The sequence below is a fragment of the Sciurus carolinensis genome, unplaced genomic scaffold (genome assembly GCF_902686445.1).
Source record: "Sciurus carolinensis unplaced genomic scaffold, mSciCar1.2, whole genome shotgun sequence".
Lineage (NCBI taxonomy): Eukaryota > Metazoa > Chordata > Mammalia > Rodentia > Sciuridae > Sciurus > Sciurus carolinensis.
The window spans coordinates 416,113-443,011 of record NW_025920210.1 but is presented as its reverse complement, the minus strand read 5'-3'; the positions used below and the strand labels follow the sequence as shown (position 1 = coordinate 443,011).

General features: G+C 58.5%; 2 protein-coding genes across 2 annotated transcripts in view; one reads left to right on the top strand and one right to left on the bottom strand.

The window, feature by feature from the left end:
- Positions 1–525: 525 nt before the first annotated feature.
- On the bottom strand, positions 526–2,115 carry LOC124975076 (basic proline-rich protein-like). Its single transcript, XM_047537953.1, has one exon. It carries the CDS (start codon positions 2,113–2,115, stop codon positions 526–528), a length of 1,590 nt encoding a protein of 529 aa, XP_047393909.1.
- Positions 2,116–2,560: 445 nt separating this feature from the next.
- Obscn (obscurin, cytoskeletal calmodulin and titin-interacting RhoGEF) overlaps positions 2,561–26,899 on the top strand; it is a 140,383-nt gene continuing 116,044 nt past the window's right edge. Inside the window, exons 1-10 of the mRNA XM_047537974.1 lie at positions 2,561–2,691; positions 5,759–6,761; positions 7,383–7,652; positions 7,931–8,191; positions 8,475–8,783; positions 9,163–9,429; positions 9,875–10,153; positions 10,504–10,779; positions 11,921–12,196; positions 25,296–25,571. Of these exons, the coding sequence (XP_047393930.1) occupies positions 5,780–6,761; positions 7,383–7,652; positions 7,931–8,191; positions 8,475–8,783; positions 9,163–9,429; positions 9,875–10,153; positions 10,504–10,779; positions 11,921–12,196; positions 25,296–25,571 (3,196 nt within the window). The 5' untranslated portion in view covers positions 2,561–2,691; positions 5,759–5,779. The remainder of the gene's footprint in view (positions 2,692–5,758; positions 6,762–7,382; positions 7,653–7,930; positions 8,192–8,474; positions 8,784–9,162; positions 9,430–9,874; positions 10,154–10,503; positions 10,780–11,920; positions 12,197–25,295; positions 25,572–26,899) is intronic.

Here is a 26,899-nt window from a genome sequence, read left to right as displayed (position 1 = left end):
GCAGCATGGGCCACAGGGCTCCTGCCGTGGCATCTGTCCTGGGTCTCACATCCTCGGCGGGACCTGCAGGAACCACCTTGCCGCTTTCCTCAGAACCAGGTGCGGGGCGGTTCTGCTCCTTGGGGAAGGGCCCAGGTCTCCCTCCAGCTGGGCCCCTGGCTCCTACTGGGTCCCCTGCCACCAGGTAAAACTCGTCCTGTCACTGAGTGTGGGAGGGTGGTGCGCACAGTCCCCCGGGCTATGAGGCAGTGTGTGCCCACAGCATGCACCCCTGCTCTGCGCGGGGTCCTCAGCCCTGGGCAGCCTGGGGGTCTCACACAACCTCCTTCCAGTGAAACAGGCTCCTGAAGCCAGGTTGGGCACAGCAGGGAGGATAAAAGAGCTGGGCTGGGTCAGAGGTGTGGCCAAGGCAGGGCAGATATGGCCGACAGACCTGTGCCTACTCCCCACTGCACTCTTCCACTGCCAGCACCTAGGAAGTTCCCGTGGTGACCAGCCAAGTGATCCTGTTCCTCATGGGGTGGTTTAGGTCCATTTGGGGAGACCTACAGTCCCTTGTGATGGTCCTGTGTCCCCTGGGGGTGGTGCTCGCTCCACCTGAGGTGGTGCTGTATCCCATGGGGATGGTGCTGGATCCACCTGAGGTGGTCCTGTGTCCCCTGGGGGTGGTGCTGGCTCCACCTGAGGTGGTCCTGTGTCCCCTGGGGGTGGTGCTGGCTCCACCTGAGGTGGTGCTGTGTCCCCTGGGGATGGTGCTGGATCCACCTGAGGTGGTCCTGTGTCCCCTGGGGGTGGTGCTGGCTCCACCTGAGGTGGTCCTGTGTCCCCTGGGGGTGGTGCTGGCTCCACCTGAGGTGGTGCTGTATCCCATGGGGATGGTGCTGGATCCACCTGAGGTGGTCCTGTGTCCCCTGGGGGTGGTGCTGGCTCCACCTGAGGTGGTCCTGTGTCCCCTGGGGATGGTGCTGAGTCTACCTGAGGTGGTCCTGTGTCCCCTGGGGGTGGTGCTGAGTCTACCTGAGGTGGTCCTGTGTCCCCTGGGGGTGGTGCTGGGTCCACCTGAGGTGGTCCTGTGTCCCCTGGGGATGGTGCTGAGTCTACCTGAGGTGGTCCTGTGTCCCCTGGGGGTGGTGCTGGCTCCACCTGAGGTGATCCTGTGTCCCCTGGGGGTGGTGCTGGGTCCACCTGAGGTGGTCCTGTGTCCCCTGGGGGTGGTGATGGCTCCACCTGAGGTGGTCCTGTGTCCCCTGGGGGTGGTGATGGCTCCACCTGAGGTGGTCCTGTGTCCCCTGGGGGTGGTGATGGCTCCACCTGAGGTGATCCTGTGTCCCCTGGGGGTGGTGCTGGGTCCACCTGAGGTGGTCCTGTGTCCCCTGGGGATGGTGCTGGGTCCACCTGAGGTGATCCTGTGTCCCCTGGGGGTGGTGCTGGGTCCACCTGAGGTGGTCCTGTGTCCCCTGGGGATGGTGCTGGCTCCACCTGAGGTGGTCGTGTGTTCCCTGGGGGTGGTGATGGCTCCACCTGAGGTGATCCTGTGTCCCCTGGGGGTGGTGCTGGGTCCACCTGAGGTGGTCCTGTGTCCCCTGGGGGTGGTGATGGCTCCACCTGAGGTGGTCCTGTGTCCCCTGGGGGTGGTGATGGCTCCACCTGAGGTGGTCCTGTGTCCCCTGGGGGTGGGGCTGGCTCCACCTGAGGTGATCCTGTGTCCCCTGGGGGTGGTGCTGGGTCCACCTGAGGTGATCCTGTGTCCCCTGGGGGTGGGGCTGGCTCCGCCTGAGGTGGTCCTGTGTCCCCTGGGGGTGGTGCTGGCTCCACCTTAGGTGATCCTGTGTCCCCTGGGGGTGGTGCTGGGTCCACCTGAGGTGGTCCTGTGTCCCCTGTGGGTGGTGATGGCTCCACCTGAGGTGGTGCTGTGTCCCCTGGGGGTGGGGCTGGCTCCACGTCAGGTGGTGCTGCGTCCCCTGGGGGTGGTGCTGGCTCCACCTGAGGTGGTCCTGTGTCCCCAGGTGGTGGTGCTGGCTCCACCTGAGGTGATCCTGTGTCCCCTGGGGATGGTGCTGGGTGCAGCTGAGGTGGTCCTGTGTCCCCTGGGGTGGTGCTGGGTTCACTTGCCATGGTCCTGGTCCCTGTGTGGTACAGGGTCCTCTTGAGGTGGTCCTGGGTCCCTGCGTGGTCCTGGGTCCTTTCTTAGAGTTGTGATGGGTCTCTCTAATTCTCAGTGCTAGGCTTGGTCCAGAGTGGACCACTTGACTCCTGGAGCTGTCCTGGTGCCAGGCTCCTTCCCCCTGGGCTGCAGAAACTGCTCTGGGGAGGGATCAGGCCGCTGTGCCAGCCCCCAGTCCATACCATTGCTGGAGGACACAGGCATGTTCCTGCTGGTCGTGCTCCTGGCCACCTCCCCTTTGCCTCCCTGGGGCCGAGGTGGAAACTGAATCGGGCAGTGACACCAGGGCTATTTTGGAGCTGGGCTGGCCTCTCTGTGGTGGGGGTGGGATGGGGGCGGGCCCAGCCTTCTCCAGCTGACTGTGTTTGCCTGTCCTTTCGTCCCTGTCCAGTGTGAGGACCGGCTGGAGTGTGGGCTGCTGGGTGGGAACCACGTCGGTCCTGGGCCCTAGGAAGGAGGCAAGACCCGCAGCCCCTGACGCACCATCTGTGCCCCCGCCTGGGTGCCACCGAGCTCACGGTAGACAGGTGAGGAGGCAGAGGCTGGCGCAGAACAGTGGCCAGCCTGGGTCCCTGCAGTCCTGCGTGGAGGTCGAAGTTCTGCGCAACTGCTGGACTCTGGGATCGAGCAGGGCCGAGTCCCTTGCTCAGCAGGGAGCGGGTGGTTTCCAGTCCCCAGCCCTCTGGTAACCCAGTGCCAGTCCCTCGAATGGGGAAGGGGCAGCCTGTCCCACTGGGGCCTGGGAAGTCTGGGGTCAGCAGGACGCACCCACTGCCCCCCGGGACTGTCCCCAACTACAGAGCTGCCTGGGGTCCGGCTGGCCCTGCCCCCAGCTGTACTGAGATAGATGCCTGCTGACAGCTGGGGCTATTTTGGGCCCGTTGGCTCAGCGGAGGGGACAGCCAGAGGGGCACTGACACTTGATTCCAGGAAAGAATTTCCCCTGGAGTGGGGGAGGTGGGCAGGCCCGGGGTCTGAGGTGAGGCGCAGCTCAGGAGCTGCCCTTGGACGTGCATTCTGAAAGGACGCAGGGGCCACAGGTCTCGGGACTCCATCTTGGGGGGTGGGCCTGCAGGTGGGGCTCCCGGGAATGGGGTGAGGTGCGGTGGTGAGGTCCCTGAGCCACCTCCCACTCTGGGTCCATCTGGAAAACAGGCCCAACCCTGCAAGGACCAGAAAGTGGCAAAGTTCTGTGCAAGTTCACATGAAGGGCTCCTAGTGGGCTGGGGTGAGGACCCTGGGTGGGGCTGAGGCCAGGTGCAGGGGCTCCTGGGGGCAGCCTGGGTGGGAGAGGCAGCCAAGAGCCCTGCAGGCCTGGAGGAGCCCTCCAAGGGCTGAGGAGCCCAGTGGTCCACTAGCCGCCTTCCCAGGCAGAGTCTGAGGAGAGGCACGGGCCTGCTCCCTGCTGAGGAAGCTTCTGCTGTGGTTGTGAGGAGGCACGTTCATAAGGCACCAGTCCGGATCAGGGCGGGAGGAGAGTGCTTCTGCATGTGTCCCTGGATGGATTTCTTGGGAGCCTGTTTCCTCCTCTGTCAAATGGGTGCCCGGGAAGGGAGCAGCTCCCCAGTCCTGCAGCGTGTGCATGCAGCAGCCTCGCTCGGGGCTCAGTCCTGCTGACCAGTGGGAATGTCCACTTGAAGGGCGCTGAGGTCCCCTGAGGCTGTCACATCTGGACGAACCCTGGGTCCCATGGCCAGTACTGGGGCAAGCCGCCACCTGGAAGTACCGGTGCGGGGAATGCAGGTCCTGAGCAGACCGTGGGGCGAGGCACTGTCCCCCAGGCCTACAAGTCCTCTGGGGTCTCCACCACTCTTGCCAGGCCAGAGCCAGCCTGTGTACCTGCCAGGGCTGGGTCCAGGGCCTCGTAAGCCTGCGGTGACAGGCTGCCTGCTCACGCTGGGTCATGCCGCTCTGCTGGGCAGCTCAGGCTGGGCGTGGTGGGGCTGGGGTAGAAGGGTGCCCTGTCCTGCTTCTGGGACCCACGGACTGACCATATAATTTCAGGGAGCCCTTTTAAGACCTGGAGCTTCGGGTCTTTGGATGCTGATGTCAAAGTAGTACTTGCACAGAAAGGCGCCCCCGCAGGTCCTAGACCGGGGTCCTGGTCTGTGCTCGTGGTGACCCCCACTCCTACCCAAATCCTCCAGAGGCCCCGAGAGATGGGGCCTGGCCGCAGAGGGGAAGCAGAGGTGCTGACTGCACAGTGAGTCAGCAGACAGCCCAGCCCGCCTGGTCCAGGCTCAGCCTCCTGGAAGGGGATTAAGGGAGATTAGGTACCCGAATCAGCACTGGGAGCTGGAGGGCTGCTGGGAACTTGGCCCAGTTCAGCCATCGTGGGCAGCCTGGACCAGAGGCCAGGGCTCTACTGGACGCAGGCTGCGTGGCGATGATCTCTGCAGTGGAGTCCCGGGGTGGGCAGCAGTGCTTCCCCCCATCATTCTTAGGTCAGACCCAATGCAGGCAGGCACCATCTCCTCTCCCCCAGTAGCTGGGGGCTGGCAGGGGCTCAGCCTCAGGTTGACAGAGCATCGCCAGGGGCTTGGGCAGCGACGGTGCTCAGTAGGACTGAGCCTTCTGACCTGTTCCCTGCCCAGAGCTGGCAGGACTGACTGTGCACGGTCCCCCCCTCCAATCTCCCTGTTCCCATCTGGGCCAGGGTACTAGTACGAGGAGGGCAGGCAGCAGGCGGGCACTCTAAGCCAGGGTGTGGGGGCTGGAGCAGCTGAGTGGGCTTGGGTGCTTGTGCGGCTAAGAGGAGCCTGGCTGGCCGGGGGATTTCCTTTCCTTCCCTGCTGCTGCTGAAGAATGTGCTGGTGCTCTGGGGCTAAGGGGACAGACGTGTGGGCCTTGCAGAAAAGGCCAGGCCAGCCTTGGCCCAGGGCAGCTGCAGACAGCACAGGCTGGGGAGCCGGAGGCAGGGAGGAGGAGAGGGTAAAGGATGTGGGTGCCCCTGGAGGAGGTGGGGCAGAGCTGGCTGTGTAGAGAAGGGGTGGCTTACCATGCGTACCACAGCGGAGGTGCTCAGGGGCCTTAGAGCCCCACCTGTCTGGGCTCAATAAGCCTCCCCTCTTCGTAAAATTTTTATTAGTTATTATTTATTTTTAATTTGTTCTAATTAGTTATGTGACAGACCTCTCCCTCTTAGTACCAGGGAAACAGTCAAATTGGAGTTTTAGACCCCTGCTAGCAGCAGTATGTGGCAGGAGATGGCACCCACAGGCAGAGTGGCGGGTGTACTGGGCAGGTCTGTGGGGAGAGCTGTCCGAAGGGAGGCCAAGCGCCAGGCTGCTGGAGAAGCAGGCCTGCCTGGCAGCTGGAGGACCTCGGAGGAGGAGGACCGAAGCGGGAGAGATGCCCTCACATTTAAAGAGTTCTTTTCAAGTGCCAGACCCCAAAGAAATCTGCACTGCTGGGCCAGGGCTCCATCCCTGAGGCTGGCTGGTAGGGTAGAGTGCGGGAGAGGGGACTACTGCGGGAAGCAGCCCGCACTGAACTGGTTCTGCCGGTGGCACTGAAGTAGGGAGGGGCCGGGTGGGGCACAGGCGAGGGGTCCATTCCAACACTACCGTTGACCTTCTTTCCACTTGGCCACAGGTCCCCAGCTTTGCCACCACCATGGATCACTCCTTCAGTGGTGCGCCGCGCTTCCTGACCCGGCCCAAGGCTTTCGTCGTGTCTGTGGGTAAGGACGCCACACTGAGCTGCCAGATCGTGGGCAACCCTAGGCCACATGTAAGCTGGGAGAAGGACCGGCAGCCGGTGGAGGCGGGCGCACGCTTCCGCCTGGCCCAGGACGGCGACATATACCGCCTCACTATCCTGGACCTAGCGCTTGGTGACAGCGGGCAGTATGTGTGCCGCGCGCGCAACGCCATCGGCGAAGCCTTTGCGGCTGTGGGCCTGCAAGTGGACGCTGAGGCCGCGTGCGCCGAGCAGGCGCCCCACTTTCTGCTACGGCCTACGTCCATCCGCGTGCGCGAGGGCGCCGACGCCACCTTCAGCTGCCGCGTGCGTGGCTCGCCACCACCGGCGGTGAGCTGGTCCAAGGACGGGCGGCGCCTGGGCGCGCCCGACGCCCCCCGTGTGCGCGTGGAGGAGCAAGGCGAGGCGAGCGCACTGCGCATCCGGGCGGCGCGACCGCGGGACGGTGGCACCTACGAGGTGCGGGCCGAGAACCCGCTGGGTGCCGCCAGCGCTGCTGCCGCACTCGTGGTGGACTCAGATACCGAGGCTGCCAGCCCACCTGGGGCCTCAACGGCCGCGCTTCTGGCGCACCTGCAGCAACGACGGGAGGCTATGCGCGCCGAGGGCGTCCCCGCCTCACCACCCAGCGCCGGCACGCGCACCTGCACGGTGACAGAGGGCAAGCACGCGCGCCTCAGCTGCTACGTGACGGGTGAGCCCAAGCCTGAGACAGTGTGGAAGAAGGACGGGCAGCTGGTGACCGAAGGCCGGCGACATGTGGTGTACGAGGACGCTCAAGAGAACTTCGTGTTGAAGATCCTGTTCTGCAAGCAGTCGGACCGCGGCCTCTACACCTGCACGGCATCCAACCTCGTGGGCCAGACTTACAGTTCCGTGCTGGTCGTTGTGCGAGGTGAGGGCTTGGTGCCAGGCGCGCAGGCGCAGTGCAAAGTAGCTGCCTGCAGCGCGCGGGCAAGGGTCCTCCCTGGTCCCTGTACTCACGTCCTTTGGCCCTAGGGGCCAACGCCATAGTAGCTCAACGGCGAATGTCGGGTCGTGGAATCCAGAGTTGGAGGTCTGGGTGGCTCTCACCTTTCTCAGGTTTTTGTTTCTGGTTTGCAAAATGCAGGGCAATGATCCTCCGCCTGTGCTATGAATTTAAGGACCCGCTTCCCACCCTGCTGCGCGACCCGCCAAGTCCCTGCACCTCCCCACCCCACTGACCCCTACCCTGCGGGGACCCCTCCAAATCTCGCCATTTCCCGGACCTTCCTACTTTGTCCGCCTGTCCTTCCCTTACCACGTTTCCCTCCCCAAGCCCCACTTCCCCACCCTTAGGACACTGCCTCTTCCTCCTTTCTGGTCCCCACCGCCTGGCCCCCTGCCACCACCTCATCTCCTACACCCTCTCCACCCTTCCCACCTCCCCCACCTTCTTCTTCTTCCGTATTCGGGTCCCGCTTCCCCACTCCCAGACCCCGGCTCCGGCATCCGGGCGTCCTCCCCGGCCCCTCTCACCAGCCGGTCCCCACAGAGCCGACCGTGCCCTTCAAGAGGCGGCTGCGGGACCTGGAGGTCCGGGAGAAGGAGTCCGCCACGTTCCAGTGCGAGGTGCAGCAGCCCACCACCGAGGCCGCGTGGTTCAAGGAGGAGACGCGGCTGTGGGCGAGCGCCAAGTACGGCATCGAGGAGGAGGGCACCGAGCGCCGGCTGACCGTGCGCAACGTCTCCGCCGACGACGACGCGGTGTACATCTGCGAGACCACGGAGGGCAGCCGCACGGTGGCGGAGCTCGCTGTCCAAGGCAGGCGGGGGAGGGCGGGGACGCAGATGGACCGCCAAGGGGCGCGGCAGGCACACAGAGGCCGCGAGGCTGGGGTCGGGCAGGGGATGGAGCGGGCGGGGGCGGGACGGAGTCGGGTGGGAGCGAGGGGCGGGACGGCCGGGGCGCGGCCGGAGGATGGGCCCGGAGGTGGTGGGCCGGGCCAAGTCAGGTGCAAGAATGGGCGAACGCGACCCGGGTGGACTAGCTCCGGCGCTGGCTAGGGGCAGGGCCGACCAGCCCGGGCTCTTCCCCCCCAGGGAACTTGACGCGGAAACTGCCTCGGAAGACAGCAGTGCGCGCGGGGGACACTGCCATCTTTTGCGTGGAGCTGGCAGTGCCTGAGGGACCTGTGCGCTGGCTGCGGAACCAGGAGGAGGTGGTGGCTGGGGGCCGAGTGGCCATCGCAGCAGAAGGCACGTGCCACACGCTGACCATCTTTCAGTGCAGCCTGGAAGACATGGGCGAGGTGGTCTTCATGGCTGGAGACTCGCGCACCTCCACCCAGTTCTGCGTGTCTGGTACGGCCCGGGAGGGGCACTGGAAGGACAGCTTTTCTCCAGGACTCTGCCTCAGTCCCCTGCACACGCCAGCAGCCCCATCCTTGATCAGGGTGGGGGGAGTGAGGGTCGAGCTCCTCCTTCCAGGTGGGGCCTTTTCCTCAGCAACCAGAGCTGCAGGTCTGGGGGTAGGGGTCCTGAGTCCACACTCCCTGATGGCTGGTGGTCCAGTCTTTTGGAGGGCTGGGGTTCTGTGATTCCTTTTCTGGGCCTCAGTTGGTGACCTTGGCCCATCTCTCACTAGCCCCCAGGAGGCCACCCCTGCACCCCCCTGTGGACCCTGTGGTGAAGGCCAGAACGGAGAGTTCTGTGACCCTTGGCTGGTACCCACCGCCCCATGGGGACCGCCCTGTGACCATTGATGGCTACCTGGTGGAGAAGAAGCGGCTGGGCACCTATGCCTGGAGTCGGTGCCACGAGACTGAGTGGGTGGCCACACCTGAGCTCACTGTCGCTGGTGTGACTGAGGAGGGTGACTTCCAGTTCAGGGTGTCAGCGGTCAACAGCTTTGGCCAGAGTCCCTACCTGGAGTTCCCAGGGACCATCCACCTGGGTAAGTGGGGCCTCCTGGAAAGGAGTGACCCCTGGCACCGGGGGCTGCCACCTGCCTGAAGTGGACACAGGCTCCAGTGAGGCCTTGCAGACTCTGCAGGAGGGTGGGGGCATTGGGCCTTCTTAGTTGGGAGGGAGGGGACCCCAAGGCAGGACTCAGGCCCCTGGAGCCTGCCCGTCTCCGGAGTGCCTTCCGCAGAGGTCTGGGGTCGGGGTGTTGCTGGGGGCGCTGCTCGTCCCCTGTGGTGAGCGGACTCCTGCTCACGGCTACCTGGTGCCTGGAAAGACAGCTGCGGGGCATTTGGCCCGGCCTCTGGAGGAAGGGGAAGGGGAAGCGGGGCCTGGCCCGCCCTGGCGCCCCTAACCTGCCTGCACCGCAGCCCCCCAGCTGGCTGTGAGGACGCCCCTCAAGGCCGTGTCGGCAGTGGAGGGCGGAGAAGCCACCTTCTCTGTGGACCTCACCGTGGCCTCTGCCGGGGAGTGGTTCCTGGATGGGGTGGCCCTGAAGGCCAGCAGCGTGTACGTGATCCGCTGGGATGGCACCCGGCACACGCTCACCATCCGAGAGGTGCCCGCCAGCCTGCACGGGGCGCAGCTCAAGTTCGTGGCTGACGGCATCGAAAGCAGCGTCCGGGTGGAGGTCCAAGGTAGGCCTGAGTCCAGGAGCCTGATTCCGCTGGGGCGTCAGCGCAGGGGTCCTGGGAGAGCTGCCCCTGCCAGAGCAGCCTGCAGCAGCAGGATGAAGCAGGCCGGGCGGTGGGCCGGGGGCAGGCTGGCCAGTGTGGCCAGGCAGAGTGTCTGGACAGTGGTCCACAGCGGGACCTCGCCTCTCCACCTCTCCTTGCCCCGCCCTCCTTTCCGTCCCTGGTCCTCTCTCTCATGCCCACCTTTCTGTTTCTGTCCCCGCCGAGTCCCCGCCGTGTCCCCGCCTCTTGGCTCCCATTCCTGTGGGCTGGCTGGGCCCTTCTTTGTCTCTCACCCCCCTCTCCTTCCCTGTCTTTCCCCTTATTTCTCTCCACCTGTATCTCTGTCTCTTTCATCCCCTCCTTTGTCCCTGGTCCCTTCTGTCCACCCATCCCTGGCCCCACGCAGCCCCTGGGCTGACTGCCCAAAAGCCACCAGCAGTGGCCGCTCGTGAGGTGCTGGCCCGGCTGCACGAAGAGGCTCAGCTGCTGGCCGAGCTGTCGGACCAGGCTGCGGCTGTGACCTGGCTGAAGGACGGCCGCGCGCTGCCCGCCGGCCCCAAGTACCAGGTGCAGGCGTCTGCTGGGCAGCGGGCACTGCTGGTGCGAGATGTGGTGCAGGACGATGCTGGCCTCTACGAGTGTGTCAGCCGCGGGAGCCGCATTGCCTACCAGCTGTCTGTGCAAGGTGAGGGCCTTCGGGGGGCCGGGCCACGTCCTTCCTGGCCCTACCATGGTGCTGGACATACATCCTGTCCCCAGGCTCTGGAGAGGGGTGCTGTGCAGCAGGGTAGCATGGGGGCAGGCTTAGCTCCGTAGGAGGGATTGGTAACTGTGGGTGGTCACTTGGTGGGCAGTGGGTCCCGTGGTCGGGATTCCTCAAGCTGACCTGGCCCCTCGCTGGCCAAGGTGCCTCAGGTCTGGGTGAGGATCTGTGTCCTGTGTGGTCTGTGAGCCTGGGCCCTGCAGCCTGCAGCCTCTGGGCCAGTGCGTGGTCAGGAGCCCCATGTCCCTGACCACCTCTGCCACACCCTGCAGGCCTCACGTCCTTCTTGCGCAAAGACACAGCAGGCGGCTGCGTGGATGCCGTGGTGGGGGCCCTGGCTCAATTTGAGTGCGAGACCACGGAGGCCCACGTCCCTGTGCGCTGGTTCAAGGATGGCAAGGAGCTGGGCGGCTCCTGCCCGCGCTATTCACAGGAGGACGTGGGGACCCGGCATCGGCTGGTGCTGGCCTCGGTCAGCAGGCAGGACGAGGGCACCTACTCCTGCCGTGTGGGTGAGGACTCCATGGACTTCCACCTCCGGGTCTCCGGTGAGCACCTGGTGTACACGTGCGCCCTGCTTCCCGTGGGTCATGGGTGGAGAGCAGGTCCTGCTACGCCCAGCACAACGAGGCTGACCTTCTCCACTCTTCTTTGTTGAGCCAGTGGCTGGGGCGGCTTCTTCCCTGTTTGGGAAAATAAATAAACTGCCAAACAAATGCTTAGAAGGCTGAAGGGTCCAAATGTGGAAAAGAAGGTACAGGGAGGAAACTGAGGAGGGTCGCACATGCTGGTCTACCCCGGCTTGGGGAGCGTGTTCCCTGCCCGAGCCTCCCCTGCCCCTGGGCCCGCCCCGGGCTCCTGAGAGCCTTCTGCACACTGCGGGCCTGTGCGCTGGGCTGGGCTGGTGCTCACAGGATTCTGAAGCCCTCCTGTTCCACTCGAACCCAGGGGACTGAGGCTGAATGGTGCCCCGGGGGTTTCCAGTGTCCTCGCAGCATGAGATTTGAGTCTGGGTGGGTCTGACCAAGGCCCTGCCCTCTCTCGAAGCTCCCAGGGCTCAGAGATGTGGATGGGAAGGTCAAGGGCAAGTGCCGGAGGGATTCGCAGGCCTCTGTGGGGCTGCGGTGAGTCCCCTGGGCCTGCTCAGGTGCGAGCAGGTGGGGCTCGGGTCCCACCCCGAGGCCAGTGCAGCTCGCAGACCCAGTGACAGGAAGACCCTGCACCGCCAGACTGTCACCTCCAGGGGCAAGCCTGTGGGCGCTTGGAGGGACAAGCTGCCCCACACGGGTCTCCCCGTCGCTGCCCGGGGCTGGCTGGCTGTGTGCAGGGCTGAGGGCCCTGCTGTCTGGCTTCCATGCTGGAGCAAGTGGAGAGGGCCACTGTGAGCCTGGAAGTCCTGCTCTGTAGGAGTCGCTGGGGGGGCTGGGGACAAGGGAGAGGTTCTCTGGGTCCCTAAGGGACATCTTGACAATTTCTACAAGGTCTGTGCTGCTGCTCTCCTGGGCACACCAGGGTCCTCGGGGGAAAGGGATGGGACACCTCACCCACTGTGTGTGGGGAAGGCATCCTGAGCTCTGGGCCCACAGGGGATCCCCATGGCACCCCAGGGAGCCCCGGATCCAGAGCCTGTAAATCAGAACAAGGCTTGGGTGGGGCTCCCAACCAAAACTCCCTCCCCTGTGTCCCCAGAGCCCAAGGCCGTGTTTGCCAAGGAGCAGCCGGCACGCAGCGAGGTGAAGGCCCAGGCGGGGGCCAGTGCCACTCTGAGCTGCGAGGTGGCCCAGGCCCAGACGGAGGTGACGTGGTTCAAGGACGGGAAGAAGCTGAGCCCGAGCTCCCAGGTGCACGTGGAGGCCAAGGGCTGCAGGCGGCAGCTGGTGGTGCGGCAGGCGGGCCAGGCGGACTCTGGGGAGTACAGCTGTGAGGCCGGGGGCCAGAGGGTGTCCTTCCGCCTGGACATCACTGGTGAGTCCTTGTGGTCTTCTCATGTTGCCTGGGGTAGGCATCAGAAGTCAGGGTTAGATGCTACGTGGTGGCCTCTCTCTTCAGTTTCCCCTACAAGCATGGCTAGCATCTGTTCATTACATCTGAACACCTGGAGTTTGCAAAATGTTTTTTGTTGTTGTTTTTTGTGTTTTTACTTGCTTAAACTCACAACAACTGTGAGGAAGGATCGTGATCATTCCTGTTTTAAAACGAGGCCCGTGAGCTCTGTAAGTGGCTACGATCTTCCCAGGAAGGACTGGGTGCGGTCAGGATTGCGGGTGCTGCAGAACTCTGGCTTCCTGTCTATTTTAGCAGCCTGCTCCTGACGTACAGTCTCTACATTTTGCTTGTATGAAAACATGATCTCACTTGTCAGTGCAGAGGGATCTTTTCTCTGGGTATTGAATCATAGTTCAGCTGTTACTTTTTTTTAAACACACACTTATTCATATTTTTTATTGTGATGACAGCATTTTTTAATTTGTTCTAATTACACATTTGTTCAAATTATGCAGTAGAATGCATTTTGACACATCATACATAAATGGAGTATAACTTTTCATTCTTCTGGTTGTACATGATGAAGAACTACATAGGTGGTGTAATCATATATGCACATTGGGTAATTGTTGCCGCCCGCAGCAACAATCCTGAGGATATTTGTTACCGCCTGCAGCGACAGTCTCGCGGGTATTTATCGGAGGTGGACTGGAAATAAACTACTTCTATTCCTGAGCTGCTTCCTTGCTTGCTTGCTTATTCTCTAGCTTATAGAGGAAAAGAGGATTGCTTGATTTTAGAGGAAGAAAGGCTTTGAGAGGAAGAAGGACTTTGCTTAGAGGAAAAGAGACTTTGCTACGCTTTCAGAGATCTATTTCTTTTTAGAGTTCTGCTGCTTCTTCTTAGAGGTGCGTCCTGCATCCTGCAAACTAAAGGTGTGTGTTAGAGGTGCGTGCTAAAGGTGCTGTCTATCAGAGGTGCTTCTTAGTAGTGCGTCCCGCGTACTGCGGTCTGTGATCTGCGACCTAGAGGTGTGTTCTTAGTCCTCTGTTCTGCGATCTGCCATCTGCCTTCTGCCTGCTGCTTACTGCTGCTGCTGCTGCTTCTGCTTACTGCTTACTGCTTTGTGCCTTCTGCCTACAGCCCGCTTATATCCCCTCCAGGAGGCAGAGGGTAGGACTGACACCAATTATTAGGCGAGGAGCTAGCCATCCAATCACGGTAAAGGTCAAAACAGCAGGCACGATCAGGAGCACTCGGGAACACCTGTGCATGCGTGGTGTGCGTGGACTTAATTGAATATGGCCAATGACAAAACACCTGGTTGTGCTTTTGCTAACCGACTTCCTCACCACTGATGTGATCAAAACAACTTCTGGCTGGCTGCCAGGCGCCATCTTGGCGTAGTCTGTAGGGCATAGCCCCCAACAGGTAATAATGTCCAATCCATTCTATCATTTCTACCCCCATCCCCTCCCCTCCTGTCATTCTCCTCTGTCTAGTCCAAAGTACCTCTATTCTCCTTGCACCTTATTGTGAATTAGCATCTGCTTATCAGAGAAAACATTTGGTCCTTTGGGATTGGCTTATTTTGCCTAGCATAATATTCTCCATTTCCATCCACTTACCAGAAAATGCCATATTTTCATCTTCTTTAAGGCTAATATTCCATTATGTATATGTACCACAGTTTCATTATCTAGTCATCTGTTGAAGGGCTCCTAGGTTGGTTCCATAATCTAGATATTTTGAATTGAGCTTAGCAGTTACTTTTTCTCCTATTTGAACAGGGCATTCCATTGTCCTTTTTTTTTTTTTTTTTTTTTTTTTTTTTTTTTTGCGGTGCTGGGGATTGAACCCAGGGCCTTGTGCTTGAGAGGCAAGCACTCTACCATCTGAGCTACCTCCCCAGCCTCATTCCATTGTCTTCTGGTTTCTATATTTTGCTTTGAAATGTTCTGCCTCAGAAGTATTATGGTTGCTTTGAGAGTCATGCATATTTTTCATCCTGTTTCTCTTGACTTTTTCTTTTCGGTTTTGATTTTCTGCAGCATTACCTTGATGAGCCTTATGTGGTTTCCTTTGTACTCATCCCAGTGGGGTTGCTGGGCATCTTAGATCTGTGGGTTCATATCTTTCATCAGTTGTTGGTATACTTGGTCTTTGCTCTGCTGTTCCACCTGTGTCCCCTTTCAAGACTCCTGTTTTGCTCTGTTAGACATTTTCATGTTTTTAACATATGTATCATATGTATCCTTCTCTACCTCATAATCCTTTCTTATTTCTTTGCTTTGGTCTGGATATTTTCTTTTGACCTGTTTTCTAATTTACTAATGTTGTGTCCTGCTATATCTAATTGACTGTCAGTCCCACCGAAAGTGAGTTATTGCATTTTCAAGCTTCATAATTTGCACTTGATTAATTTTTTTTATGGATTCTATGGATTTGAGATTCTGTAGTAAAAGTTACCATATAATTTCTGGGTCTTGTACATGTTAAGCACACACTCTACCACTAAACTCTATCTCCAGCACATTGCCATATTTGATTAATTTTCGTTATTTTTTTAGTACTACTAGGCATGGTTATATGCTGGTCATATAGCTGTAATAACTGAGATGACATTTCCTGTAGCATTGCATTTTTTTGTGGGGGTGGTTTGCTAATATTTATGCCTATCCCTGGCATGTCAAATAAATTTCAATTAACTGTCATTGTGTGAGAAAAGATGGTGAATATGGATGATGTTGTCTTGCTCCAGAGAAAGGATTCCTCTTTGCTTTTGTGGCAGGTGGAGAATTACTAAGTATTTGGACATATTCCAGGAATCCCCTGACTTGAAGCTGTGCTGCAGTTTAATCAGGATCATCCAGCTCTGGTTTGCCCGGATCCTGGGTGTAATCCTTCAAGGATTACTACAGAAATTGGAGTGTAGTCGTGGCCCTTTCCTAACACACCATCAGCATTAACAATGGATTCTTTAGGAAAGAAAGCTGCTGAAATGCTCCCACGAGTAGTCAGAGGCTTTCTGTTTCACCTCTGCTGTGATTCAGAAGTGTTGTGACCCCGATGTATATGTGCTGGGCCTGATGCCTAGTGTCCTGGTGTTTTGAGGTGGTGGGACTTTTGGGAGGTGGGGCCTAGTGGAACAAAGTCAGGTCTTGGACTCATGAATGGAAGAAGACTCTTGAGTGGAGGCAGTGAGGTCCTGGGCTCCACCTCATGAATGATGAACACTGTCGTGTGGAGCAGTTCAGGTATTGGGTTCAACCCTCAAGAATAGATGAAGACTGTCTGAGTGAGGGAGTGAGGTCCTGGGCTCCACCTCATGAATGATGAACACTGTCTTGGAGAGGAGTTCAGGTATTGGGTTCAACCCTCAAGAATAGATGAAGACTGTCTGAGTGAGGTAGTGAGGTCCTGGGCTCCACCTCAGGAATGATGAACACTGTCTTGTGGAGCAGTTCAGGTTTTGAGTTCAACCCTCAAGAATAGATGAAGACTGTACGAGTGAGGGAGTGAGGTCCTGGGCTCCACCTCATGAATGATGAACACTGTCTTGGGGAGGAGTTCAGGTATTGAGTTCAACCCTCAAGAATAGATGAAGACTGTCTGAGGGAGGAGTTGAGGTCCTGGCCTCCACTTCATGAATGATGAACACTGTCTTGTGGACGAGTTCAGGTATTGGGTTCAACACTCAAGAATAGATGAAGATGTCTGAGTAAGGGAGTGAGGTCCTGGGCTCCACCTCATGAATGATGAACACTGTCTTGTGGAGCAGTTCAGGTATTGGGTTCAACCCTCAAGAATAGATGAAGACTGTCTGAGTGAGGGAGTGAGGTCCTGGGCTCCACCTCATGAATGATGAACACTGTCTTGGGGAGGAGTTCAGGTATTGGGTTCAACCCTCAAGAATAGATGAAGACTGTCTGAGGGAGGAAGTGAGGTCCTGGCCTCCACTTCATGAATGATGAACACTGTCTTGTGGACGAGTTCAGGTATTGGGTTCAACACTCAAGAATAGATGAAGATGTCTGAGTAAGGGAGTGAGGTCCTGGGCTCCACCTCATGAATGATGAACACTGTCTTGTGGAGCAGTTCAGGTATTGGGTTCAACCCTCAAGAATAGATGAAGACTGTCTGAGTGAGGGAGTGAGGTTCTGGGCTCCACCTCATGAATGATGAACACTGTCTTGTGGAGCAGTTCAGGTATTGAGTTCAACACTCAAGAATAGATGAAGACTGTCTGAGTGAGGGAGTGAGGTCCTGGCCTCCACCTCATGAATGATGAACACTGTCTTGTGGACGAGTTCAGGTATTGGGTTCAACACTCAAGAATAGATGAAGATGTCTGAGTAAGGGAGTGAGGTCCTGGGCTCCACCTCATGAATGATGAACACTGTCTTGTGGAGCAGTTCAGGTATTGGGTTCAACCCTCAAGAATAGATGAAGACTGTCTGAGTGAGGGAGTGAGGTTCTGGGCTCCACCTCATGAATGATGAACATTGTCTTAGGGAGGAGTTCAGGTATTGGGTTCAACCCTCAAGAATGGATGAAGACGGTCTTGAGTGAGGTAGTGAGGTCCTGGACTCCACCTCATGAATGATGAACACTGTCTTGTGGAGGAGTTCAGGTATTGGGTTCAACCCTCAAGAATAGATGAAGACTGTCTGAGTAGGGAGTGAGGTCGTGGGCTCCACCTCATGAATGATGGACACTGTCTTGTGGAGGAGTTCAGGTATTGAGTTCAACCCTCAAGAATAGATGAAGACTGTCTGAGTGAGGGAGTGAGGTCCTGGGCTCCACCTCATGAATGATGAACACTGTCTTGGGGAGGAGTTCAGGTATTGGGTTCAACACTCAAGAATAGATGAAGACTGTCTGAGTGAGGGAGTGAGGTCCTGGGCTCCACCTCAGGAATGATGAACACTGTCTTGTGGAGGAGTTCAGGTATTGAGTTCAACCCTCAAGAATAGATGAAGACTGTCTGAGTGAGGGAGTGAGGTCCTGGGCTCCACCTCATGAATGATGAACACTGTCTTGGGGAGGAGTTCAGGTATTGGGTTCAACCCTCAAGAATAGATGAACACTGAGTGAGGGAGTGAGGTCCTGGGCTCCGCCTCATGAATGATGAACACTGTCTTGGGGAGGAGTTCAGGTATTGGGTTCAGCCCTCAAGAATAGATGAAGACTGAGTGAGGGAGTGAGGTCCTGGCCTCCACCTCATGATTGATGAACACTGTCTTGGGAGGGGTTCAGGTATTGCGTTCAGCCCTTAAGAATAGATGAAGACTGTCTGAGTGAGGTAGTGAGGTCCTGGGCTCCACCTCATGAATGATGAACACTGTCTTGGGGAGGAGTTCAGGTATTGAGTTCAACCCTCAAGAGTAGATGAAGACTGAGTGAGGGAGTGAGGTCCTGGCCTCCACCTCATGATTGATGAACACTGTCTTGGGAGGGGTTCAGGTATTGGGTTCAACCCTCAAGAGTAGATGAAGACTGAGTGAGGGAGTGAGGTCCTGGGCTCCACCTCATGAATGATGAACACTGTCTTGGGAGGGGTTCAGGTATTGGGTTCAACCCTCAAGAATAGATGAAGACTGTCTGAGTGAGGAAGTGAGGTCCTGGGCTCCACCTCATGAATGATGAACACTGTCTTGGGGAGGAGTTCAGGTATTGAGTTCAACCCTAAAGAATAGATGAAGACTGTCTGAGTGAGGGAGTGAGGTCCTGGGCTCCACCTCATGAATGATGAACAGTGTCTTGTGGAGGAGTTCAGGTATTGGGTTCAACCCTCAAGAATAGATGAAGACTGTCTGAGTGAGGGAGTGAGGTCCTGGACTCCACCTCATGAATGATGAACACTGTCGTGTGGAGGAGTTCAGGTATTGAGTTCAACCCTCAAGAATAGATGAAGACTGTCTGAGTGAGGTAGTGAGGTCCTGGGCTCCACCTCAGGAATGATGAACACTGTCTTGTGGAGGAGTTCAGGTATTGGGTTCAACCCTCAAGAATAGATGAAGACTGTCTGAGTGAGGGAGTGAGGTCCTGGGCTCCACCTCATGAATGATGAACACTGTCTTGTGGAGGAGTTCAGGTATTGGGTTCAACCCTCAAGAATAGATGAAGACTGTCTGAGTGAGGTAGTGAGGTCCTGGGCTCCACCTCATGAATGATGAACACTGTCTTGTGGAGGAGTTCAGGTATTGAGTTCAACCCTCAAGAGTAGATTAAGACTGAGTGAGGGAGTGAGGTCCTGGGCTCCACCTCATGAATGATGAACACTGTCTTGTGGAGGAGTTCAGGTATTGAGTTCAACCCTCAAGAATAGATGAAGACTCTCTGAGGGAGGGAGTGAGGTCTTGGGCTCCACCCTCGTGAATGCTGAACACTTCGAGCACCCAGAAACCACTTTGTATATTCGAACTCACGCAACAGATTTTATTAAGCAAACAGGCAGAGTTTCTCCCTGCAGGGTGAGAGAGAAAACATGGGAGGAAAAGGGACAGAGGGAGAGCACACACAAGAGAGAGAGTGAAAGCCAGGAGGAGAGAGCATGAAATTGAGTATAGAGAGAGAGACAAAATTGCGGGGGATCTATTCTTAATTAGTTTGCGGGCTCATAATAGACTAGTGACTGCTGAGAATATTCACAGGCTGACAATCTGGACCCATGACTGCCGAGAATGTTCACAGGCTGAAGAGGGGACCAATGACTGGCTAGGATGTTCACAGACTGACAATCTGGGTTGTAAAGTGGTGTGGGAGGGAGGATGATGGCAGATCTGATTCCAGCAAACACTGTCTTTAGTGGGGAGATTGGGTCTTGGACTCCATCCTCACGGTGGATGAACCCTGAGGTCAGGTTGTGGTGTTCACTTTTGTGGGCTGATCATTACTCACTTGCAGGTGTTGGTGGAGACCTTTGGGAAGCATTAGTCCCTGGAGAATGGGTTGTTTTTAGGCTCCTGGTTCCTCATGCGTATCACATGCTCTTTCCACTGTGCTGCCATGAGGCCTCCCCAGCGCCAAGGCAGTGCCACCCCATGCCCTTGCACCTCCAGGTCTGAGCTATATAACCTCCCTTTATAATACCTGGCCTCATAATTATAGGAGCACAAAAGGAACCACACAGCTCTGTAGCCTCCTGCCCTATGCAGCCTCAATCTCAAGTCTGGGGTAGAAATGATGCAAGCATGAGCTTCATTCTCTACTGCTCTGTTTCCTTGGGGGCTTGACTCCAATCTCAGATTCATTCCTGCTTGTGTGAGAAGTCCTGCATCGTTGGCTTCTTTATTTCTAATAGCTGCGGTGTGCCTGGACCTTAGCATGGGTTTTCACTCTTCTGTCATAGCAGCAAGGACAAACAGGGGCCCTGTGTGACCAACCTCTGATGGATCCCTCTCTCAGGACCTTGCCTCCCACACCAGAATGCCAGGCTTCTCTAAAGCACTCGTTCATCTTTCTGCTTATGTGATTCCTATCCTGCACGTAGTCCTTAGGACTCACCAGGGCTGAGGGTCCCTGTATATTACTCTGACCAAGTTCTTCCCTGACTCTGAGTCTGCAACCTCACAGAGCCTGATCCTCCTGCTCAGTCTCCTCCTCCAGCATGGCTCCCTGACTGACCTCACAGAGCCTGGATCCTCCTGCTCAGTCTCCTCCTCCAGCATGGCTCCCTGACTGACCTCACAGAGCCTGGGTCCTCCTGCTCAGTCTCCTCCTCCAGCATGGCTCCCTGACTGACCTCACAGAGCCTGGGTCCTCCTGCTCATTCTCCTCCTCCAGCATGGCTCCCTGACTGACCTCACAGTGCCTGGGTCCTCCTGCTCAGTCTCCTCCTCCAGCATGGCTCCCTGACTGACCTCACAGAGCCTGGGTCCTCCTGCCTAGTCTCCTCCTCCAGCATGGCTCCCTGACTGACCTCACAGCGCCTGGTTCCTCCTGCTCAGTCTCCTCCTCCAGCATGGCTCCCTGACTGACCTCACAGAGCCTGGTTCCTCCTGCTCAGTCTCCTCCTCCAGCATGGCTCCCTGACTGACCTCACAGAGCCTGAATCCTCCTGCTCAGTCTCCTTCTCCAACATGGCTCCCTGACTGACCTCACAGAGCCTGGGTCCTCCTGCTCAGTCTCCTCCTCCAGCATGGCTCCCTGACTGACCTCACAGATCCTGGGTCCTCCTGCCTAGTCTCCTCCTCCAGCATGGCTCCCTGACTGACCTCACAGAGCCTGGGTCCTCCTGCTCAGTCTCCTCCTCCAGCATGGCTCCCTGACTGACCTCACAGAGCCTGGGTCCTCCTGCCTAGTCTCCTCCTCCAGCATGGCTCCCTGACTGACCTCACAGCACCTGGTTCCTCCTGCTCAGTCTGCTCCTCCAGCATGGCTCCCTGACTGACCTCACAGAGCCTGGGTCCTCCTGCTCAGTCTCCTCCTCCAGCATGGCTCCCTGACTGACCTCACAGAGCCTGGGTCCTCCTGCCTAGTCTCCTCCTCCAGCATGGCTCCGTGACTGACCTCACAGCGCCTGGTTCCTCCTGCTCAGTCTGCTCCTCCAGCATGGCTCCCTGACTGACCTCACAGCGCCTGGTTCCTCCTGCTCAGTCTGCTCCTCCAGCATGGCTCCCTGACTGACCTCACAGTGCCTGGGTCCTCCTGCTCAGTCTCCTCCTCCAGCATGGCTCCCTGACTGACCTCACAGAGCCTGGGTCCTCCTGCTCAGTCTGCTTTCCAGCATGGCTCCCTGACTGACCTCAGAGCCTGGTTCCTCCTGCTCAGTCTGCTTTCCAGCATGGCTCCCTGACTGACCTCACAGAGCCTGGGTCCTCCTGCTCAGTCTCCTCCTCCAGCATGGCTCCCTGACTGACCTCACAGAGCCTGGGTCCTCCTGCCTAGTCTCCTCCTCCAGCATGGCTCCCTGACTGACCTCACAGAGCCTGGTTCCTCCTGCTCAGTCTCCTCCTCCAGCATGGCTCCCTGACTGACCTCACAGAGCCTGAATCCTCCTGCTCAGTCTCCTTCTCCAACATGGCTCCCTGACTGACCTCACAGAGCCTGATCCTCCTGCTCAGTCTCCTCCTCCAGCATGGCTCCCTGACTGACCTCACAGAGCCTGGGTCCTCCTGCTCAGTCTCCTCCTCCAGCATGGCTCCCTGACTGACCTCACAGAGCCTGGGTCCTCCTGCTCAGTCTGTTTTCCAGCATGGCTCCCTGACTGACCTCACAGAGCCTGGGTCCTCCTGCCTAGTCTCCTCCTCCAGCATGGCTCCCTGACTGACCTCACAGCGCCTGGTTCCTCCTGCTCAGTCTGCTCCTCCAGCATGGCTCCCTGACTGACCTCACAGAGCCTGGGTCCTCCTGCTCAGTCTCCTCCTCCAGCATGGCTCCCTGAGTGACCTCACAGAGCCTGGGTCCTCCTGCTCAGTCTGCTCCTCCAGCATGGCTCCCTGACTGACCTCACAGAGCCTGGGTCCTCCTGCCTAGTCTCCTCCTCCAGCATGGCTCCGTGACTGACCTCACAGCGCCTGGGTCCTCCTGCCTAGTCTCCTCCTCCAGCATGGCTCCCTGACTGACCTCACAGCGCCTGGTTCCTCCTGCTCAGTCTGCTCCTCCAGCATGGCTCCCTGACTGACCTCACAGTGCCTGGGTCCTCCTGCTCAGTCTCCTCCTCCAGCATGGCTCCCTGACTGACCTCACAGCGCCTGGATCCTCCTGCTCAGTCTCCTCCTCCAGCATGGCTCCCTGACTGACCTCACAGAGCCTGGGTCCTCCTGCCTAGTCTCCTCCTCCAGCATGGCTCCCTGACTGACCTCACAGCGCCTGGTTCCTCCTGCTCAGTCTCCTCCTCCAGCATGGCTCCCTGACTGACCTCACAGAGCCTGGTTCCTCCTGCTCAGTCTCCTCCTCCAGCATGGCTCCCTGACTGACCTCACAGAGCCTGAATCCTCCTGCTCAGTCTCCTTCTCCAACATGGCTCCCTGACTGACCTCACAGAGCCTGATCCTCCTGCTCAGTCTCCTCCTCCAGCATGGCTCCCTGACTGACCTCACAGAGCCTGGGTCCTCCTGCTCAGTCTCCTCCTCCAGCATGGCTCCCTGACTGACCTCACAGAGCCTGGGTCCTCCTGCTCAGTCTCCTCCTCCAGCATGGCTCCCTGACTGACCTCACAGAGCCTGGGTCCTCCTGCCTAGTCTCCTCCTCCAGCATGGCTCCCTGACTGACCTCACAGCGCCTAGTTCCTCCTGCTCAGTCTGCTCCTCCAGCATGGCTCCCTGACTGACCTCACAGAGCCTGGGTCCTCCTGCTCAGTCTCCTCCTCCAGCATGGCTCCCTGACTGACCTCACAGAGCCTGGGTCCTCCTGCCTAGTCTCCTCCTCCAGCATGGCTCCGTGACTGACCTCACAGCGCCTGGTTCCTCCTGCTCAGTCTGCTTCTCCAGCATGGCTCCCTGACTGACCTCACAGCGCCTGGTTCCTCCTGCTCAGTCTGCTCCTCCAGCATGGCTCCCTGACTGACCTCACAGCGCCTGGTTCCTCCTGCTCAGTCTCCTCCTCCAGCATGGCTCCCTGACTGACCTCACAGAGCCTGGGTCCTCCTGCTCAGTCTCCTCCTCCAGCATGGCTCCCTGACTGACCTCACAGAGCCTGGGTCCTCCTGCCTAGTCTCCTCCTCCAGCATGGCTCCCTGACTGACCTCACAGCGCCTGGTTCCTCCTGCTCAGTCTCCTCCTCCAGCATGGCTCCCTGACTGACCTCACAGCGCCTGGATCCTCCTGCTCAGTCTCCTCCTCCAGCATGGCTCCCTGACTGACCTCACAGAGCCTGGGTCCTCCTGCCTAGTCTCCTCCTCCAGCATGGCTCCCTGACTGACCTCACAGCGCCTGGTTCCTCCTGCTCAGTCTCCTCCTCCAGCATGGCTCCCTGACTGACCTCACAGAGCCTGGGTCCTCCTGCTCAGTCTCCTCCTCCAGCATGGCTCCCTGACTGACCTCACAGAGCCTGGGTCCTCCTGCTCAGTCTGTTTTCCAGCATGGCTCCCTGACTGACCTCACAGAGCCTGGGTCCTCCTGCCTAGTCTCCTCCTCCAGCATGGCTCCCTGACTGACCTCACAGCGCCTGGTTCCTCCTGCTCAGTCTGCTCCTCCAGCATGGCTCCCTGAGTGACCTCACAGCGCCTGGTTCCTCCTGCTCAGTCTGCTCCTCCAGCATGGCTCCCTGAGTGACCTCACAGCGCCTGGTTCCTCCTGCTCAGTCTGCTCCTCCAGCATGGCTCCCTGACTGACCTCACAGAGCCTGGGTCCTCCTGCTCAGTCTCCTCCTCCAGCATGGCTCCCTGACTGACCTCACAGCGCCTGGATCCTCCTGCTCAGTCTCCTCCTCCAGCATGGCTCCCTGACTGACCTCACAGAGCCTGGGTCCTCCTGCCTAGTCTCCTCCTCCAGCATGGCTCCCTGAGTGACCTCACAGCGCCTGGTTCCTCCTGCTCAGTCTGCTCCTCCAGCATGGCTCCCTGAGTGACCTCACAGCGCCTGGTTCCTCCTGCTCAGTCTGCTTTCCAGCATGGCTCCCTGACTGACCTCACAGAGCCTGGGTCCTCCTGCTCAGTCTCCTCCTCCAGCATGGCTCCCTGACTGACCTCACAGAGCCTGGTTCCTCCTGCTCAGTCTGCTCCTCCAGCATGGCCACCTGACTGACCTCACAGAGCCTGGTTCCTCCTGCTCAGTCTGCTCCTCCAGCATGGCTCCCTGACTGACCTCACGGAGCGTAGGCCCTGGTGTCCATTGTCTGTCTGTCTTTGTGTCCTTGTTTTGGAAGTGCTGTGGGAACACACCATCTGACTGGGGCCGTTTTGGCCGCTGTCTGCGGTGTCTGCCGCTCTGGGTCCTGAGGGTTGTTAGTTCGGGAGGCGAGTGAGTCACTGAAGGACTGCATCCACAGTGTGGAATCTCATTTTCATATTTATGTGCATTTGACGTTTTCAGCATTTTAATGTGCTTGAGTATTTTAAACCAGTGGCCAAAATTGTAGCTTGCCTCTGTAAGTTGTATTAGTGTTTGATTAAATATTAAATTCTAATGTAATTAAATTACATTCCAACTTAAAAAGTCAGTAAAGACAAATTTTTAAAAGGAATTTGAAGTGGAAGCCTCCTGTGCATGCAGAAAGGGGCTGGGATGGAGACTCGTGCTCTACCTCTCACTGTTACTTGAGCGGGACACGCACACTTTGAGAAGCTGGAGGACAGGGTGTGGGAAGTCGCCCTGCTGAGCATGCACTTGGTGCCTATTTGGAGAGGTCTGTCAGGCCACGCACAGCCCTTTGCCACCATGGACATCCACAGCAGCCTTGCTCGTTGTATCCCCAGCCTGGAACAATCCCCATCCAGCCACAGAGTAAGGGAATCGCTGGTGGCGCTAGTACCCCCAGACCAGGAGAGCAGTCTGCGCCTGAGCGACAGCCGGGCGGCTCTCACAGACCCTGTGCTGGATGAGAGACTGCCCCACCCTGCACTGAAGCATTGCGCTCAGACAGGGCTGTTGGGCCTGTGAGGTCCGGGGCACCACCGCCCTGTGCAGCCTGCAGCGTGGCACAAGCTGACTTTGTCCTTGAGAAATCGGAGGCCAGGCCAGGGCAGCATGTTACAGAGGTCAGAGCAGCGGCTGCCCAGGTCTGCTCTGTGCATGGGCCGCTGGGAAGTGAGTTGAGGTGTTCTGGTTGGGTGGAAATAGGAATACCTGAAGTCGATGAGCCGAGACCTGGATGTGAGCTGAAGTAAGAGACAGGATGTGGTTTGTAGAGGACAAAGGCGTGCCAGCTCTGGGGAGGTGATGAGCAGTGTGGCAAGTGAGCCGAGGACAAGGAGTCGGAGAACAGCCTCCTTCAGATCCCACCAGGCTCAGGCCATCGCACATAAGCAGCTGACCCCGGAGAGAGGGGATGCCGTGTGACGCGGCCTGATGTAGAGACACAGGAAGTCCCACTCTCCGATGAGGCTACAGTGCATGGAGCTTGAGCTCCGTCCTGTCATGTAGGGTGACACCAGCATCCTGCCTCTGACCCAGTCCCTCCCCTGTGTCCCCAGAGCCCAAGGCCGTGTTTGCCAAGGAGCAGCCGGCACACAGCGAGGTGAAGGCCCAGGCGGGGGCCAGTGCCACTCTGAGCTGCGAGGTGGCCCAGGCCCAGACGGAGGTGACGTGGTTCAAGGACGGGAAGAAGCTGAGCCCGAGCTCCCAGGTGCACGTGGAGGCCAAGGGCTGCAGGCGGCAGCTGGTGGTGCGGCAGGCGGGCCAGGCGGACTCTGGGGAGTACAGCTGTGAGGCCGGGGGCCAGAGGGTGTCCTTCCGCCTGGACGTCACAGGTGGGTGCTGCCGGGCCTGCTGTGAATGGAGGGAGGGACAGGTTGGTGGGACGCTCCAGGGCACCTTGGCAACCTGGGCTCTGTGAGGCTCTGTGTCCTTCCTGACCTTGGGCTCAGCACCCATGGCCCAGCTCTGGGTGGTGTGGGCAGTGGGTTGCCTGTGACTGGAGAGTGTGTCCTGCAGATGGCCAGGGCTCCCTGTGCCTGCCCTGCCTACATGCTGGCCCAGAGCTCCAGTAGCCCTTCTTGGGCCCTTGGGAATCCTGAGTGTCCATCTGTCCTCCCTCCTCATCTCCTCCCCTACCCACTGTGACCTGTCCCTGAGCCTGGGAAGGGGGCCACACACTGCTCAGAGCCCGTCTCCTGATGGCCTTCTTGGTGCTGGGCTCTCTCCTGATGGCTTGCCTGGTGCTGGACTCTCTCCTGATTGGCCCACACAGGCACTGAACTCTCTGCTGATTGACTATACTGGCACTGTGCTCTCTGCTGATTGGCCCACACAGGCACTGAGCTCTCTGCTGATTAGCTGAAACCAGTACTGAACTCTGTGCTGATTGGCTGGCACTGAGTTCTGCTGATTGGTTCAACTGGCACTGAACAGTCTGCTGATGGGCTGGCTCTGAGCTCTCTGCTGATTGACCCAAAATGATACTGAGCCCTATGCTGATTGGCTGCACTGTCCGTCTGCTCTTCTGCATTCCTTTGGTAGCTGTGGCCAACAATATGGAGCTCATGGTGGGATCCCTCCTGAGTCCCCCTCCTCCTGCTTTTGTGCCCCTGCATGGTGGGAGACAGCCAGGAAGCCACCAATGGCCTGGGGTCCCTGAGGAGAAGGGTCATAGTCTGTTCCCAAAGGTCGGGACAGTGGTGGCATCAGGAGGCAGGCCTGACTGCAGTGGCCTCATGGGCCTTGAAGTCCAGTTCCCTTCAGGATCCGGGTGGATCAGGAAGTGCTCAGGGCTCTGATGAGGACGTCTGCCCAGCCGTCCACACACCAGCCTTGGAGTTTGCAGCTTGGGTCACGTGTAGGGTAGAGCTCTGTGTGTGGCCATGTGGTGCTCTGCTAACGATGGACACTCTGCCTCGGCCATCCCTGGGTTCAGGGTGAGCTCAGGCTCTGAGATGGGGTGGGTCTGTTCTGGAACCTCTGACCTGTGCGTCCCTCCCCTGTGTCCCCAGAGCCCAAGGTGGTGTTTGCCAAGGAGCAGCCGGCACGCAGCGAGGTGAAGGCCCAGGCGGGGCCAGTGCCACTCTGAGCTGCGAGGTGGCCCAGGCCCAGACGGAGGTGACGTGGTTCAAGGACGGGAAGAAGCTGAGCCCGAGCTCCC

Bases quoted from the DNA above. Each gene is read 5' to 3' on its own strand.
- LOC124975076 (XM_047537953.1), bottom strand. From the start codon at position 2,115: ATGGCAAGTGAACCCAGCACCACCCCAGGGGACACAGGACCACCTCAG.